Source organism: Macaca mulatta, chromosome 3, assembly GCF_049350105.2.
Source record: "Macaca mulatta isolate MMU2019108-1 chromosome 3, T2T-MMU8v2.0, whole genome shotgun sequence".
Lineage (NCBI taxonomy): Eukaryota > Metazoa > Chordata > Mammalia > Primates > Cercopithecidae > Macaca > Macaca mulatta.
Window position 1 is genome coordinate 157,065,946 of NC_133408.1, and position 19,180 is coordinate 157,085,125.

At 34.6% G+C, this 19,180-nt stretch overlaps 1 protein-coding gene across 6 annotated transcripts in view; it reads left to right on the top strand.

Moving 5' to 3' along the window:
- The window catches only part of CFTR (CF transmembrane conductance regulator), a 183,359-nt gene that overhangs the window by 41,789 nt on the left and 122,390 nt on the right, over positions 1 to 19,180 (top strand). For all 6 annotated transcript variants that reach the window (XR_013414627.1, XM_077994446.1, XM_077994448.1 and 3 more), the window contains 5 exon segments: positions 8,499 to 8,714; positions 11,844 to 11,933; positions 12,813 to 12,976; positions 14,106 to 14,231; positions 17,625 to 17,871. Coding sequence is in view for 5 of the 6 variants with exons in the window: in XM_077994446.1 (XP_077850572.1) it covers positions 8,499 to 8,714; positions 11,844 to 11,933; positions 12,813 to 12,976; positions 14,106 to 14,231; positions 17,625 to 17,871 (843 nt within the window). In the remaining variant the exon portion in view is untranslated.

Here is a 19,180-nt window from a genome sequence, read left to right on the forward strand (position 1 = left end):
TAATTTATATTATATTATAATATAATATATAATAGACTATATTATATTATATTATTAAAATATATGCATATATACATATGTATATATATGCCTTTCATAGACTTAAATATATAACAGCAATAATAGGTTAGCATATATATATGTTTGCTATTTTGTTTTGTTTTGTTTTGTTTTGTTTTCTGCCTTTCAGTTTTAGAGACAGGGTCTCATCATGTTGCCCAGGCTGGTCTCAAACTCCTGTGCTCAAGTGATCCTCCCTGCTTTGGCCCCTCAAAGTGCTGGGATTTCAGACATGAGACACTGCACCTAGTCCAGTCCCTATATTTTTAAATAGACTCTACCTAAGTGCACAAATACTTGTTATTTACATTTAGTTATTTCTGTATATATACTATAAGCAAATCTTGAAGCACCAGTTTGATTTTTATAAGGCACAGGAATATATTTTGCTAATGCTTTAAAATGACGGCAGATTCTAGTATTACTTTAGAAATTAAAATTAGGCCGGGCGCGGTGGCTCAAGCCTGTAATCCCAGCACTTTGGGAGGCCGAGACAGGCGGATCACGAGGTCAGAAGATCGAGACCATCCTGGCTAACACGGTGAAATCCCGTCTCTACTAAAAAAAAAAAATACAAAAAACTAACCGGGCAAGGTGGCGGGCGCCTGTAGTCCCAGCTACTCGGGAGGCTGAACCAGGATAATGGCGTAAACCCAGGAGGCGGAGCTTGCAGTGAGCTGAGATCGCGCCACTGCACTCCAGCCTGGGCGACAGAGCGAGACTCCCTCTCAAAAAAAAAAAAAAAAAAAAAAAGAAATTAAAATTAATATTTTAACACATCTTTCATTATTGTATTATCTGAACCAAACCTATTATTGCTGCTATTGCAGCAAATCCAGGAGGTTTTTCTTATAAAATATGGAGAATATAGCTTAGATTTCTAGTGAAGATGTTACTAGCAATAATTAGTAAAATCAGTAAGCACTAAAAGGAAAATACCAAAACCAAAACATTTTGAATTAGTCATTGAATCTAAAAGAAAGATAGATTTATGTTTTGAGATTCTGTTCTAGGCGTGGTATATGTGTATTTTTGCAAAAACCATAAACAATTGTGGCAAAATGAAGGAAATATTTAAAAATAAACCTCTTAAACAATTCTTCAATGGATTAAGCATGAATATGTTTTTATTTTCTTTGATGAATATGGAAAAATTCTTTTCCTTAGCAATTTGTATGAAGCCAAAAACTATTGTCCGACTCTGCTGTATCAAAATAAACAAAAAATTGACCCTCACTTTACCCTGCCAAAAGCAAAATCTTAAACTTTTGCTTTAGTATATAAGCCAGCATTCACTGTATCCTATAAGTTCTGAGTGTAGGTGTGTTTGCTTTCTTCCATTTTTTTGTATGCATGTTTTCTTTTTATTTATTATTGTAAGTTATGTGAAATTTTTATCCAAATTTTTATTTTTTTCTGATTAATAATCAGAATAATCAGATAATTACTGATAAATTTGATGTTCATCCTTCCAACTTTTTCCCATGGAAATTTATACTTAATAAAGGGGAGAGGTCATCATTACATAATGTCCTTTTAATCTGCTTCTCCCTTTAATGTGTTGTGAATGCCTTTCTGGGTCATTAGATGTTTTTCTACCTAATTACTTTCATGAATCATATGGCTGTACCACGATTTATTTAATCAATTCCTCATCATTGAATATTTAAATTGCCTCAATTTTTTACTACTATAAAAACATCCTTCAGTACACACCCCTTTAAAAGCTGACTCTTAGAAGGTGTTCTTGACTCTCTACCTAAATGTACAAATACAAATAAATTGCTTTCCAGAAAAGGTGTACTACTAATTTACTTTCCTGATACTAAACTATGAAAATTCAGTCCTAACAATAGGTATTTTAAAAAATGTTTTTAAAATGCTAAGTGAAAAAGAGCATATTGTTATTTTCATTTGCATTACTTTTGGTTCCTAGTGAGTTTAATATTTTTGTATATTAATTATGCATTTATATTTCTTTTTTTGTGTGTGAATTGCCTTTCATGTTCTTTGTGTGTTTTTATTTTGATGTATTTGTCTCTTTCTTGATACATGACTGAATATTTTCCCTAGCCTGTCAATTGCCTTGTAATTTTGAATTTTGTTTCTAGTGAGTTTTGTTTTGTTTAACAATTAAAAGCTTTAATTTTTGAAAAATTTGCTGGCAAATCTATATATCTTCTTTGTTTTCTGCTTTGACATTATTCTTTTATAAAGACCCATGCCACCCAAATGTTATGTAAGCATGCAGCTATGTTTTTATTATTTCATCTTTTATATTTAACTATCTGTTCTATTTGGAATTCATTCTGATGCATGTATGAGGTAGAAATCTAATTACAAAAAGATGAGTATCCAGTTCGTCCATCATTTATTGCATGATCTCTTTCTCCATTGAATTAAAATGCTGTATTTTATAATATATTAAAGTATTACATGTGCTTGGACATGTTCCTGGACTTGCCAGATAAATGAGTCTCTTTCTTTGTCTTGTCACATATTATTATGGCTTTATGTTTTCATATCCAGTAATGTAAACTCTCTGACACATTATTCTTATTCCTCAAATGTTTTTGATGAATTCTCTTCCAAATGAAATGTATAATCATTGTATTCATTGATTCAGCAAATATTTGTTGAGTGGATATTCTGTGCTTGGTATTGTGCATGGTGTTAGGATTGCTGCCAAAATTGAGACTGACAGTCCCTACCCTTATAGTGCCAAAAATTCTCTTCCAAAAAATCTTTAAATTTTCATGAAGATTGCACTAATCTTATAAAATAACTTGGAGGGGAATGTAATCTTTGCAATATTAAGTTCTTCATTTTAGAAAGTTTTAAGTCTCTCCATTTATTTGAGACTTTTAAAATATGTCCCAATAGGCCGGGCGTGGTGGCTCAAGCCTGTAATCCCAGCACTTTGGGAGGCCGAGGCGGGTGGATCACGAGGTCAGGATATCGAGACCATCCTGGCCAACATGGTGAAACCCCGTCTCTACTAAAAAAAATACCAAAAACTAGCCAGGCGTGGTGGCGGGCGCCTGTAGTCCCAGCTACTCGGAGGCTGAGGCGGGAGAATGGCGTGAACCCGGGAGGCGGAGCTTGCAGTGAGCCGAGATTGCACCACTGCACTCCAGCCTGGGCGACACAGCGAGACTCCGTCTCAAACAAAACAAAACAAAAACAAAAAAAAGTTCCAATAATGTTTTGTGAGTTGTATATTTTAAGATATACATCTTATTGCTATTACAATGTATCTTTTGTTATATTGTTACTATGAATGGGATGCTCATTTAATTAGTTGTCATGTTTGGTATATAGAAATCGATTTTCTTAACATAGTTCTTTTTTAAACCTCTATCTTTTAAACTCTTGATTCATTTACATTTGTTACAGAATCATATTCTATGCTGATGATACTTTTTCTTCTTCTTTCCAATATTCATACCTCAATCATTTTTCTTGTTGAGTTGTATTAGCTAGAAATTCTAGAAAAATGTTAAATGGTAGTAATAGCTACTATTCCGTTTTTTCCTGATTCTAAATGTAATGCATCTAGACTTTTATTAATTATGGCATTGATTGTTATTTTGAGGAAGAAATCCTTTTTCAGGTTAATAATATATCTTTATATTCAAGTTTATTAAGAACATTTATCAGAAACATATTGAAATTTTATCAGATTCCTTTTCATTTGTTATTGAGATAATCATTGGTTCTTCTGTATTCTGTTAATTAATTTCTCAAAATTAAACTGTCATAATATTCTTAGGATAGAGACATATAAAGTACTGTATTTTTAAAACAAGTTAAAATGATAATGGTGATTTTATTAAGTGACCTCACACAATAGAAAACACTGTAGCCTTAGAATTTTTCCAACTGATCATTCTACTTAGAAACAACTCTGCTTTGGGATCAGAACTCTAATTTATAGTAAAGTAAACCGGGATTAATTCATTTGATGTAATCACAAGCATGAGTTCAGGTTTCTATTTTTTCACCTGAACTTTCCTTCATGGTTTGAATATCTAGAAAAAGTAGAGTTTCCTATCTCTAGACTAAACATTTGACCCTATCCTAGGTATGCATTATAATTTTTTAACCAGAAATGGTTAAAGAATTTAAACTCATCTACAATAACTTTGAAGCTCTGAGCTTGAAGATCCTGTGAGAAATGAGATACCACTCCTAGAAGATATAGGAGATATTTTTAGGCTTCCAAAGTTTCCCTGGGAGGCTGATCTAAATTGAGTCACAAACTTATTCTCACCAGGAATGCAATCACTTGAGCTGTTTTCCAACCTGAGCCCCTCTACCCAGATGATCTTCTAAACTCATACTATTCAGACTTTCATCCTTTTTAGTAGAAAATAGCCATAGTCATGGCAGGGTGAGGGCTAGGACAATTACGCAAGGAATTCTTGGCCTCTGCCATGGGACTCTGCAGACTCAGATCATATAATCAGAGATGTTAGCACTGGAGGGGACATCACAATTAGCCTTCTCCACCTCTTAGTTTATCAGTGAGGAAAACTGTCGAGAGCAGGGAAGTGACTAAAGTAACACAGCCAATGTAGGTAATGTGCTGGATAAGAATTTGGAATTCACGATTTTGAATTCAGTGTTTATTTCACCATCACACTGGCTTACACATTGGTATCAGGCTTCTTCTATTATTGAAGTGACCATTAAGTGAATTCCATCTTGATTCATGTCTGATACAGAGTAATAAACTATTTTATTAAATATCCAAATAATTATACATTCCTCCTTCTTACATGCAAGCCTGAGTTTGCTTGTACTACTTCATGTGGTAACAAATCAGAACATTTCTTGTGTCTGTGAAAATACTCTGAACAACGGAGTACAGTCAGCTTTCTTGTACCAAGAATAGAGGGACTACGTTTCTCCCAGTCATTCTGGGGATAATTTTTGTAAAGGATTGCACGTCATAGATTAAGCTAGGTATCACTTACCAATGTTTTTTTTCCAAATAAAAAAAAATCAGGTGATATCTATAAATGGTTCCATTGTAAATATTAAAGAACAGGATGCTTAAAACAGATTAGGGAAAACTATAGAAGGGGTGGAGTTTCGGAGTGCTGATTTTGTCCTTGAATGGTAACAGCTCCATATGGTGGTGAGGTTTATGTTGGTTTGCTGTTTGCAGGTGGTCTTATTATTAGAATTTTTCATACTGAAAATGAACCACACTTTAGTTTGTAAACATATGCCCTTCCAGAGTCGTGCTACCAGTTCTTTGTGAAATAGGTACTGTTGTTCAAAGGATGACTATGTCCTCTTTGGTTGAGGAAAGACGACAACTAACTCAGTAATGACAATATGTAAAATAGGTATTACAAACCAGACATGGTGGCATGAGCCTGTAGTCCCAGATACTTGAGAGGCTAAAGCAGGAGAATCTGTTGATCTGTGGATTTGAGGCTGTAGTGTGTTGTGATTGCACCTGTGAATAGCCCTTGCACTCCAGCCCGAGCAACAAAGCAAGACCCTGTCTCTGAATTTTTTAAAAAGGCATTCCATTCAGATTAATACGCATTTTAATTGTGTTTTGTTATAAATTACAACTAAATAAAAATTCAACAAATAAGCCTGTTGTGATAGGGAAACGTCTATTGTGATCTGGAAAATATAATGGAGAGATCCAGTGGAAGAGATTTTGGTTCACATTACTCAAAAGAAAATAAACCTTATAGAAGTCTTTACACTTCTAACTTGAAAAATTCTGTGCTAAAATTTAGCTTGGTTGCTAAAATATTTCTCTTTTTTTCTCAGAAGATTATTTTTAGCATCCTACAGACACAAGTTACTTTTTAAAATATTTACATACTTGCTTTGCAATGTATTGTTTATCAGTAGTTCTGTATTCTTTGAGATAATCTATCCAGTCTCCCTGTATTGACTATATGTCTGTATAGATATATGTTAGGAGATAAATGAGTTCTGAAAGGGGAGAAATGTGTTTATGCTAATCATGATATAAGCAATTGACCTTATAAGCAGTGTTCACGGTTCATACCTTTCCTGTTACTGTCTTACAATGAACAAGAAACGATGCTTTATCTGGTATGCATCGTAAATAATGCCCCTTGCTCTCTGCATCATGACCACATGTGATACTTGTAACATAGATAGCACATGTAAATCCAGTGGCCTTGACTGCAACTCAGGAGAGCATTTTGGCCAAGTACAAACCCACTAGTCAAGGAAAAAAAAAAAAAAAGAAAAGCAAATCAAAGTAAATTGATGGTATTGATATTTGTCTATGAAAAACAGCATAATATAGAACAATTCTGGGATAAAATATTGATCTCAAATAATTTTAAGGATTAAATATTGCCACTGTAAGCATACTATGAACAATTATGTTTGTAGTACAGATATATTTATAATTTTAAATCTAAGATTTACCTTAATTGTACATTTTCCTACTTAAAAACATTACTTTGGAAAAAAACATACTTGAATCTAGAGAAAAGTTGGCAAATACATATGGAAGTTTGTAAAAACATCCAGGGCAGCTCTTTCACTGACTGCAGTAACTTAGGAGTGAAAACAACACAACTGCTTCAATGTACAGCAATGGGCAAATAACCCAATGTATTCACAGGGTGGCATGTTAGGCAGCACTTAGAATAAATGAGTTGGTTATACAAGTATTGATAAAGATAAATGTGAAAAACACAGTGTTAAGTTTTTAAAAAGTTGTAAAAAGCACAGTAGGATGTCATTTATATAAAATTTAAAAACCTCAAAAGCCGTTCTCCTTTGATATATATTCTAAAGATGAACATATGTAATAATAGAAGTACAAAACGAACATAGTATATACTGTGCAGTCATTTGTGTACTTACTTTTCAAAAATATTTAAGTAGATTTAGCAAACTATTTACATGTAATATTTGGGTAGGAGGTTGGCAATTTTCTTTTTAACACCTGCCTGTCTGCTGTCATTTAAACTCACATTTAACATGTGGCTATGTGAGGTGAGAGAACTATAATATTTCAGGTTTGTGATTAGTTTGGAGGCTTTTTAAAAGTTTGAATGTTTTCTTGCATTCAGAGCCTTAGTTGACTTAGTTAATTCAAAATAAAACATATATAAAGCATAGAATGAGCAGCTATACAAAGCTACTCAATCAATGTCAGCTCTATAGGGGTTAGGATTTCTTGTGGGGATGACATTGACGTAGAAAGCACTGTCATCTATTGAGAATGAGGGGGCTGGAGGTATTGGATACTTGAGGTTTAGAAAATACATTGTAGAAAATGGACAAAAAAAAAAAAAAAACAAATTAAGGGATGAGGCAGAATAGTGCTTGGCAATACCAGGGATAGGGGGCAGTCTTGCTTGGAAATATATATTTTAAATGGAACCAATTATCATAACATCATTTCCTTTCAGGGATACCGTCTGGTCCCTATTTTACTGGGTCATTATAAAACAAAATGGGGAATTATGCATCCTTCTCTTTTGAGGTCAATTTAACAAGATGGGTAAGAATTAGACCTCCTGGGTTCAAAATCCCTGGATTCAGATATATTCTTGTATATTTAGGGGAAGTGGTAATAAATTCGATGGACAATTTGGTTTAGTAGTAGATTGAGGACCCTGATGAGGTATATTTGGGAAAACATAACTTCTGCTCTCCCTCACTGACTCACGGGCCTTTGAGGAGTCCAGCAGTCATTGGAATCTGGCCTGAGATTGAGGCTGCTGGCAAACTCCTTCACCAAAGTCCATTCTTATTGCTGACTGAGAAGGGACTAGCATTGGAAATGGCCAATTTTAAATACCACTAGTGCTGGTGTGCTCCTGTCTCCCATTGCCAGTTCTGCCTTATGTGGTTGCCTTGAGAAGCTAAGTTCATTCTGAAAATAATGCCATTGCCCAAAACACTTTAGAAAATTCTAGTTTGAAATTACATCAAGCCACTTGGTCTCTTTGGCCTCAGTTTCTTCATCTGCCATGTGAAAATAATAGTGCCTACTCTGTATCTAAGAAAGTCTCTATAGTAAACAAAAAAAAATGCCTATTCTGATACTGAAAGTTGTTATGAAAAATAAAAAAGGGAAATGCTTTAGAAACTGTTAAGTGCTATGTAGATGTTACTAATTAACAAACCATTTCAGAAACTATACTTTTTATTTTATGGCCACTATTCACTGTTTAATTTAAAATACCTCATATATAAACTTGTCTCCCAGTGACTTTTGCTATAACAAATCCCAAATCTTATTTCAAAGTATCAAGATATTGAAAATAGTGCTAAGAGTTTCACATGTGGTATGACTCTCTATATAAACTCGTTTTAAGTCTCCTCTAAAGCTGAAAAGTCCTGTGTTGGAATTATCAGGGTATTTTATGAGAAAGAAATGAAATTTAATTTTCTCTGTTTTTCCACTTCTGCAGGAAGTCACCAAAGCAGTACAGCCTCTCTTACTGGGAAGAATCATAGCTTCCTATGACCCGGATAACAAGGAGGAACGCTCTATTGCGATTTATCTAGGCATAGGCTTATGCCTTCTCTTTATCGTGAGGACACTGCTCTTACACCCAGCCATTTTTGGCCTTCATCACATTGGAATGCAGATGAGAATAGCTATGTTTAGTTTGATTTATAAGAAGGTAATACTTCCTTGCACAGGCCCTGTGGTACATATGTTCTGTATGGTACATGTTTTAATGCCATAAATTAGGTAGTGAGCTGGTACAAGTAAGGGATAAATGCTGAAATTAATTTCATATGCCTATGAAATAAATGGCAGGAATAATTAATGCTCTTAATTATCCTTGATAATTTAATTGATTTCAACTCATAATTATTAAATATCTTCCGTCAACTGCCTCTGTTGTAGTTTTTTTTTTTTTTTCTCCTAATCATGTTATCTTTTTTTTGGAATCCATGGTTTCCTGTTAAGGTGAAACACAGCCTACATAAAAGTAATTGACAAAATATCATCTTATAGTAAAATGCCACATATCTTTATGTTCAGTAAGAAGAGTGTAATATATGATTGTTAATGATAACCCAAACAACAAAAGTTTTCACCTTAACTGGTTGTCATAAGTAGTAGTATTCACTGCCTTATTTTGAGTTGGATTTTTATCATCCTATGAGCCCTACAAATTTAAAGGTTTTGGAACAGCACGTGTATTGAAACCATAAGAACCTACTCTGCTTTTCTGCATGTATTATCCAGACAAGGGCCCAAGTTGCTGAGGCATCATATAGGTGTATTCAAATTAACATTTAACTACCTTACAAACACAATTTAAGGTTGTTTTGAAGGCATGTACTTGCATCATCCTGATTCACTACCATGTGTGACTAACTTGGATCTGCAAAGTCATTATAGAAAGTTGTTTTGATGGACTCATTTGGATATTGCTTTACCCTTCTTCTCTTTTTTCTTTTACCAATGTAAAAATTAAATACTTGGCTTTTAAGGGCATAGATCTGAAATCTGCCTCTAGCAAATAACCCATAACACTTCTAAGACACACCTGCAAGGTCAACTGTGTTGTAAAACCTTGATAACCATACTTTATTGTTCAAAAAAGCCTTTTATGAAGGCAGAAGTAAATAAAAACGGAGTCCACAGTTATCACCTCAGCTGCAATCTCATCAGTTCACAAGTACCAGGAAAAGGTGATAAATCAACAAAAGTTTTATTTTGATCTGAACATTTTACATAAGTGAAGACATTGTTAGATATCATTTGGAATGTAGAATCTACACAGCGGCATATCAGAGAAAGTTGAATTCAGTTTAATAAATGTTTATAGAAAGTGCTTGTTATAATGACAATAGCTCAGGATGTGCATGACAAGCTTTTAAGTGATTGGGTACACTCTCATTTGATCTTCTGCACAACTCTTAATGGTAGGTACTATTATCCCTGTCTTATGGATAAGGAAACTAAGATTTAAAAAGTACAGAACATGGTGCGAACACTGCTTCAAAATTTCTAAAATAGGTAAATCACAATCTCTGAACTGGAGGATTTTCTAACCACTAGGGACAATAGAGTACTGATATTTAGTGGGCAGACTGTAATGCAGGAAGAGACAGGCATGGGCTAAACGGGTGTAGAGATCAAATAAAGAGCAGGTTAGTTTGTAAACAAGTCCATATGTAACATTTAGCAGAAATACAGGATATAGGTGCTTTCAGACCCAGATGCATTGATAAAAAGTTAGGTGGTATTGTATTTGTCTTCCTTTCTCAGTGTTGCATATCTATGTTTTTGCCCAGTTTGCTTCATCTCTCTAGCCATACTTATTGGCCTACATTGGCCATCATCACCAAAGAAGGCAATCCCATCTCCGTGTGGCTTTGGTTGGGTCCCTAAAGTGAACCTTGTGTTTACTCTTCCCAGGTCTCATGCCTTCCCATATCTGACCTGTTTTGTCCTCATGGTCAGGATATGTGGGACCTTTCCTACAATGTTCCAAAGTTTGTAATAGAGCTCTCCTCTGCTTTGTTCCAAATTCTGCAACATTTTACTTTAAATAATGAATTTAAATACAAACTTGAGCTTTGCCTATAATTTTCAAGAATGCAGAGATAACTAAATTAACAAAAATATTCATTGAGTCCTTACTGTGCACACAGCTCCATGTTAAGCCTTGTGCAGCACTCAAAGTCGCTCGAGACTAAGCCTGTTACTAAGTCATGTGCAATTTAGCTCAATGGATTTCCCCCACTTCATATTGCTCTGATAATGTTTTGGAATTAACTGCCTTGATTCCTTCCTTTCTTTGCTTATCTATACACTATTTATTATTCTACACCATCTCAAATTTTAACTCCTCAAGAAAATCCTTCCAGATTTTTCTAACCAGGAGTTTTAACTTTCTCTTAACTACCCTATTACTTTCTACTTCCCTTAACTCGTCTATCATATTATATTTAGTTATTTATATACTAGGTCACCTTGACGATGGGATTATGTTTTAATAAATCTTAATAATCCCTGAGGCATCAAGTAGAGTGATTTGCACTTACTAAATGCTCAACAAATATGTGAGGTATTCACTTGAAACTAATATTAAATAATTCCCAGTCAAAGTGATCTAATAGCAAATCAATTCTTCAGTTTTATAGGCAAAATATGACTCTGATCTTCCATAATCATAGTTAAGTTGTCAACTTTATAGTTTTAATTAAGTAAATTTAATTGACAGATAAATAAGTAGATAAAAAATAATTTACCTGCTTAACTAGTTTTCACATAGCATTGCATTTTTCTTTGTAAAATGTATGGATTTTGTATTGACAAACTTTTACACAAAAGTATTAATTTTTCAGTTATTCATCATATACTTTTATTGACTTTAAAAGTAATTTTATCCAAATGAGTTAGTATAGAACTACATGAAAAATTCAAGGCCAAGGCTTAATTTCAAATTTCAGTACCTTTGGCTCTATCTTTTAAAACAAAACCAAAAACTCCCACACGGTATAAATGGTATTTAAGTATAATACCATTCTCATTGTGAGGAGAAAAAATAATTGTTTCTCTCTAGATGCTGGAAAATAAAACAACTAGAAGCATTCCAGTATAGTATTGACTGTTAAAAGAAATATTTATGAATCTAAGATGATAGTAAGCTAGATGAATAGAACATAATTTTCATTATCTTTACTTAATAATGAATGCATAATAACTGAATTAGTCATATTATAATGTTACTTATAATATATTTGTATTTTGTTTGTTGAAATTATCTAACTTCCCATTTTTCTTTTAGACTTTAAAGCTGTCAAGCCGTGTTCTAGATAAAATAAGTATTGGACAACTTGTTAGTCTCCTTTCCAACAACCTGAACAAATTTGATGAAGTATGTACCTATTGATTTAATCTTTTAGGCACTATTGTTATAAATTATACAACTGGAAAGGTAGAGTTTTCCTGTATCAGATAAGTGGTTAAGTCTTGCTCAGCTCTAGCTTCCCTATTCTGAAAACTGAGAAAGGTCAGTTGTATAGCAGAACACCATCCTGGGGTCTGGTAGAACCACCCAACTCAAAGGCACCTCAGCCTGTTGTTAATAAGATTTTTCAAAACTTAATTCTTATCAGACCATGCTTCTTTTTAAAACTTTAAATCTGTTATATACTTTGGCTGAATATGATACTCTGAGCAATTCTTGTTCTGTGTTGTCTTATGTGATAAATAAATTCAAGGTCCTTGGGACATATGATGTGTTTTATTTATCTTTGCACATCCAGTACTTAAAATAGCATGAGACCCACAGCTGGTACAAAATTAATTACTGTTGAATTGAGCAAATATTTGTTCTAAATGTCTCTATCAAATGACAGAGTTGTGCAGTTGTGTAGATTGAGTCTCTGGAGAGAGTTCTTTGTTCTCTCATGTTCTGTGCTGTGGTTCTTGCTTTATGCAAAAAAAGTAAGTTACTTAAAACCTGGACTAATGATAACTTAACATGTCCAATCTCAATTCCACTGAATAAAAATATGCTTAAAAGTGCACTGGCTTGAAATTTGTTCTTTGGGGAAACCTATTCTATGTGTAGAATGTTTAAGCACATTGTTATGTGCTCCATGTAATGATTACCTAGATTTTACTGTGCTCAGAACCACGAAGTGTTTGACCATATAAGCTCCTTTTACTTGCTTTTTTTCATATATGATTGTTTGTTTCTAGGGGTGGAAGATAAAATGACACCTGTTTTTGCTGTGCTTTTATTTTCCAGGGACTTGCATTGGCACATTTCGTGTGGATCGTTCCTCTGCAAGTGGCACTCCTCATGGGGCTAATCTGGGAGTTGTTACAGGCCTCTGCCTTCTGTGGACTTGGTTTCCTGATAGTCCTTGCCCTTTTTCAGGCTGGGCTAGGGAGAATGATGATGAAGTACAGGTAGCAACCTATTTTCATAGCTTGAAGGTTTTTAAAATTATGTTTTCAAAAAGTCCACTTTAGTAAAACCAGGACTGCTCTATGCATAGAACTGTGATCTTCAGTGTCATTAAAAAATACTTTTTTTTTTTTTTTTGGAGATGGAGTCTAGATCTGTCACCCAGGTTGCAGTGCAGTGGCACGATCTTGGCTCACTGCAACTTCTGCCTCCTAGGCTCAAGCAATTCTCCTGCCTTAGCCTCCGGAGTAGCTGGGATTAGCGGCGCACGCCACCACGCCCGGCTAATTTTTGTATTTTAGTAGAGACAGGGTTTCACCAGGTTGCCCAGGATGGTCTCGAATGCCCGACTTCAGGTGATCTGCCCACCTCAGAGCCTCCCAAAGTACTGGGATTACAGGCATGAGCTACCGCGCCCGGCCTAAAAAAGACTTTTTAAGATGGTATAAATATTACTTCCTGTATCAATGGGACATTTTTTTTGCTTCTCAGTCTCCTGAATTTGTTTATAAATATGTTGATTCAGTTCATTTTTTAGATTATAAAACAGTTAAAAAATGGATAAAACATTTATGTGAATTAAAGGGAATACCTAATTTTTGTGTAGAGTTGATTAGCTTTTACTACTCTGGTTTATGGATCATCACACCAGAGCCTTAGTTACTTTGTGTTACAGAATAACTAATACTAGTGAATGAATGACTTACACAAGTCACTGCTTATGATAAAGGGCTTGAATTTGTCAGCTAGAGTATGATAGAAAGTATATAAATTTTGGAGTCAAATAGCACTTTGTTTGAATCCCAGATTGCATACTTACTAGTTATGTGACCTTAGTCAAGCCACTTCATCTCACTGAGTCTTTGCTTTTTTCATCTCTAAAATAGAGATACCCACTGCTTATAGACTGTCGTAAGGGATAGAGATGGCAGATGGAATGAGTCTGTACAATATCTGACACATAGGAGGCATTTACTAAACAGTAATTATTATTTTTGTTACCATCTATTTGATAATAAAATAAATGCCCATCTGTCGAATAAAAGAAATATGACTTAAAACCTTGAGCAGTTCTTAGTAGATAATTTGACTTGTTTTTACTATTAGATTGATTGATTGATTGATTTATAGAGATCAGAGAGCTGGGAAGATCAATGAAAGACTTGTGATTACCTCAGAAATGATTGAAAATATCCAATCTGTGAAGGCATACTGCTGGGAAGAAGCAATGGAAAAAATGATTGAAAACCTAAGACAGTAAGTTGTTCCAGTAATTTCAATGTTGTTAGTAATTCTGTCCTTAATATTTAAAAAATATGTTTGTCACAGTAGACTTCCACTTCTTATTTGATGTTTCTGACAATCAAATGATTGCATTTAAGTTCTCTCAATATTCATACATTAGTTGCACAAATTCACTTTCATGGGCTGTAGTTTTATGTAGTTAGTCCAGGGTGTTATTTTGCACTGCAAGTATATTATATTGATACCTTATTAAAGAATTTCCTACATGTGTTCATTGCTGCTCAATACATTTATTTCATTAAAATAATGATCAAGATATTGAAGGCTGATTGGTAACTCAGATGGAACTGGTAGAGTATACAATTCTGAACCAAATAAATGATTCTTTATTATTATATCTTAATTTATGTGTTACGGTACATTAACCATGAAAAAACTTGTGTCTGGTTAGAATATGTTTGCTCTTCCTTAACTTGGGAATGACATAGGGTAGTATTCACAAATTGGGTTCCTATAAATCCTCCACTTGAAGTGAAGTCAGTTCAAGTAATGAAAGCTACCTCCTGAGATAGCATCAGTACTTGGCACCTATCTCTAGTGTTCTTTCACCTCATATAACCTTTCACTGATTAGTAAGGATTATATCCAACAAAGAAAGTACAGCGCAGACTGAGTTATGATTACTGAGATAAATCTGGGCAAGATGTAAACTATAGCATTTCTGTAGCAATGAGACCATTTTTCTTCAGTTGAGCTCCATGTTCTACAAACTCCAATCTAAAAAGGTTCTAGGAGACTCAGTGAAAGTTGATACACTGTTCAAGGAACAAATAATTTCAGCACATGAGAATTTCACAGGGAAAAATATACTAAAAAGAGAAGTACCCTTATGGATGGTGTCAGTATGGGTTATGAGGAATTCAGGCTGCTGAGTCCAGTACACAATGGTAACTGAGCTGCAGGTGTGTGATTGGAACAACAAAAGAAATGCTGAAATATTAAGTCCTTTGCCATGTAAACAGAAAGAGTAAAAGAGTATTTATTTCCCAAACATTATTGGTCACCTGTTTTTGTTATGCATTTCAAGATAAATCCAGGAAAGGAATTGCATTTTCTTTCCAGAAAACAAGTTCTTGGGGGGAATTGTTCAATTGGTAGATCTTCTTTATCTCATTAACAAGTCAGTGTTCCATCACACTTGCTCTCTGCATCACTCTTCTGCAAACACATGTATAGCAAGGGTGATGACAAGGATATCAGAAGATCTGGTTTTCTCAAACTCATGATAAACTCATGACTGGGTCATTCTTGGTGCTGATTTTACTTTGTTTTTTGTTGTTTTTTTGTTCCCTCTTCCTCAAAAGATGAAATCTATTCCCTTTACTTGGTATTTCTGTTTGATATATAGTGAATGTTTAGTTGTAACCTTTATAATCTGGCATGAAATTGTCACTCGAAAAGGCTAGAAAGTGTTGACATAAATATGGGAAAGCAAGAATTGCCCCTACTCAAGAGAGCAAATATAATGTTCTGGAAGAGATTGGCAGAATTCACATCAAAGGAGTGATTACCTCAGCCTGGGACAGTGTTGTGCTGGTCAAAAGGCTGTGCAAAGCTCCCTGAAAATCCACTTTTTTATTGCTCTTTAGTAATAAAGTCACTTTCAATTTTAAAAATAAGAAACTGATATAATAGTTTTATGAGTCATAAAATGTTAGCGATTATATTATGGAGAATCTACTTTCTGAGTGATTCTTACAAATGTTCTTGGATCCATTTTTTTTTCTTATAGTACTTCTTCTTCCTGTTTTTCTCAGCTCTAATATATTTCAACAACAGTTCAACAAATTTAACATTTTTATAAAAAGTGTTTTCTATCATTTTATAAATACCAGCCTAGTCCATGTTTTTCCTTTTCTTGTTGAGGAGAAAGGACACACATTGTAAATTTAAATATAGACCTCTACTGTGCTATTTAATCTTGGCAACAACTCCACAAAGGAGATGACATGTTTTCCTTCTATAGAGGTGGATTCTGTAAAGTTAGAGGGCAGAGTGACTTGCTTAAGATGTCATAGCTGTAACTGGCAGAACCAGGATTCAAAGCCAGGTGAGATGCCAAAATCATAATCTGTCTTCAGTGTCAAGTTACTGAAATTGGTAGACCTAAATAGACTGAATTGCAATCTGGGTTGGGCACATTGAACTCAATTTTCTTCATCAATGTGCTCAGATTACATTTTATTTTTCAGACTAAAAATGGAAAAAAGATTCCCTCTTAGTTCTGCACTTGAGAATGAGAATAGCTTTTCTGAATTAAGGAAGAACTAATGCCCAAATGCCAGGTACCCACATGCGCTATGCCATGGCACAGCTGTTGCCCCCTTTCACCAGAGCCCTCTGCCTCTATCCTGGTTGACCTTTCCTTGGGCAAGAACTGGATGGGGAGGATCACAAGTGACTCCAATTTGTATGGCTTCTGGAAGACTGGGACCGAGTTGAAGGCAGTGTTGTCTCCTGCACTCCCTGTTTTCTGCCTGTTAGAGCACTGAAGCCTCACATATATATTAAAAAAACTAATTTCCATTTGCATTTCAGACTAGAAGATTGAATGTATAGTGTAATGTGATTGCAAATAATTATGTTGAAATGAGACAGAGAGGATGTAGTATCTACTTTCATAATTTTTCAAAACCCACCTGCAACTTGAATCAAAAGAACTACTTGTGTGTTTTGGGGTTTTTTTGTTTTGTTTTGTTTTGTTTTGTTTTTCAAATGCAAATCCTGGAAACCTACTGAGACTCATTCAATCAGTATCTCTAAGAGGCAGGCCTGAGACTGTATTTTTAAAAAGCATCTCAAGTGATTTTTACACATGCTAAGGTTTGAGAACCACTTCTCTGTAGCTTATATGTTATTTTCAGTGTTCCTCAAAGCCAAGTTAGAATTTCCGAAGTGCTAAGAATCCATTAGATAATCACAGAATTGTCTTTTTCCTTCATAAATCTTGCAACATTGTTCTCGTTTCCACAATTAATTACTTAAAACACTAACCAACCAACAAGCAAAAAATGATTAGTCTAATCTTACAAGTTAGTAATGAAGTAAAGGTTTAAAAATAATGTCATAATAATGTTAGTAACCAATTATTAATTATAATTTAAATATAATATTTACAAGTATGTACAAAACACTGGTACTTTCATTGTTATCCTTTCGTATAAGGTAACTGAGGCCCAGAGAGATTAAATAATATACCCAAGGTCACACAGGTCATATGATGTGGAGCCAGATTAAAAATATAGGCAGAAAGACTCTAGAGACCATGCTCAGATCTTACATTCCAAGATCCCTGATATTTGAAAAATAAAATAACATCCTGAATTTTATTATTATTTTTTATAGAACAGAACTGAAACTAACTCGGAAGGCAGCCTATGTGAGATACTTCAATAGCTCAGCCTTCTTCTTCTCAGGGTTCTTTGTGGTGTTTTTATCTGTGCTTCCCTATGCACTAATCAAAGGAATCGTCCTCCGAAAAATATTCACAACCATATCATTCTGCATTGTTCTGCGCATGGCAGTCACTCGGCAATTTCCCTGGGCTGTACAAACATGGTATGACTCTCTTGGAGCAATAAACAAAATACAGGTAATGTACCATAATGCTGCATTATATACTATGATTTAAGTAATCAGTCAATAGATCAGTTATAATGAACTTTGCAAATGTGCAAAAATATAGAAAAAGAAATTTCCTTCTCTAGGAAGTTATAAAAGTTGCCAGCTAATACTAGGAATGTTCACCTTAAACTTTTCCTGGCATTTCTCTGGACAGTATGATGGATGAGAATGGCATTTTATGCCAAATTACCTTAAAATCCCAATAATACTGATGTAGCTAGCAGCTTTGAGAAATTCTGAAGTTTTCAGGTGATAAGACTCAATTTATATGAAGCTAATTGGATAAACTTGCGTATTATTAAGAAGCAAATAAATGCTTATTATGCTTTTTTGCTGTTTATTTAAATATTTAACCCAGAAAATAAGTCACTGTGACAGAAATAAAAATGAGGGAGAAGGGTGAGCCACTTTTAGGTAGTTCTGGCATTATTTATTCTAGGCCAGAGGTTGCAAATGGTGGCCCATAGACCTAATTTTGGCTCCTAGACATGTTTTAACCTTTCATTTAAAAAATGTATATTGGTTGCCTGCAATTAAAAATTGGGAGATGTCTCTCACACACACACATAAACACACACACGCTCATGTGTGCAGCCTCTTTTGAAGAATTGGAATAACTAGTCAACTGTGTCGTCCTTTTCCACAAGCTATGGCAGCTCCCTGCTCACAGAGCGCCTGCCATCTCCAGTTCATCACGCTGTCTTCTCAGCCCCACTCCTTAATTATATCACCTGTTTGGTCCTGAGACTAAGTGAGTTTGAGATCTGTGATTTAGACAAAGTGGTGACTCTAGCTCTGAATCATAGTAAGTAGCTCTGGGAATCATCTTGTCTTCTGTTAATCCATTGAGAGAGAAAGAAAGAGAGAGAGAAAGAAAGAAGAAGAAACAGATCTGGGGAGAGTTACTGAATGGGAGCATACAGACAGAGAAACAGATCTTGAAAACCAAACTGGGAGAAAATGAGAGAAACCAAAAGAGAGGTAAACAGGAGCAGAGAAGAAAATGAAGAAGCGAGGCGAGGACCAGGCTTTTTCATTACTTCTTATGGCCAAGACTTCCGGATGCATGGACTTAATTCTTCCTTATGCTCCTACCTTCCCTAGGGAAACTGATTTGAGTCTCTAATAGAGCCCTTCTTTTAGAATCACAGTTTGATGCCTTAAAACTAGTTATATATCTTCACATGCTTCCTTAACCCACAGAAGTGATGCTAATGAGGCCTTTAATGAGGAGGGTGCTATTAAGATGAAGACATTCATTTTTTCTCCATCCAGTG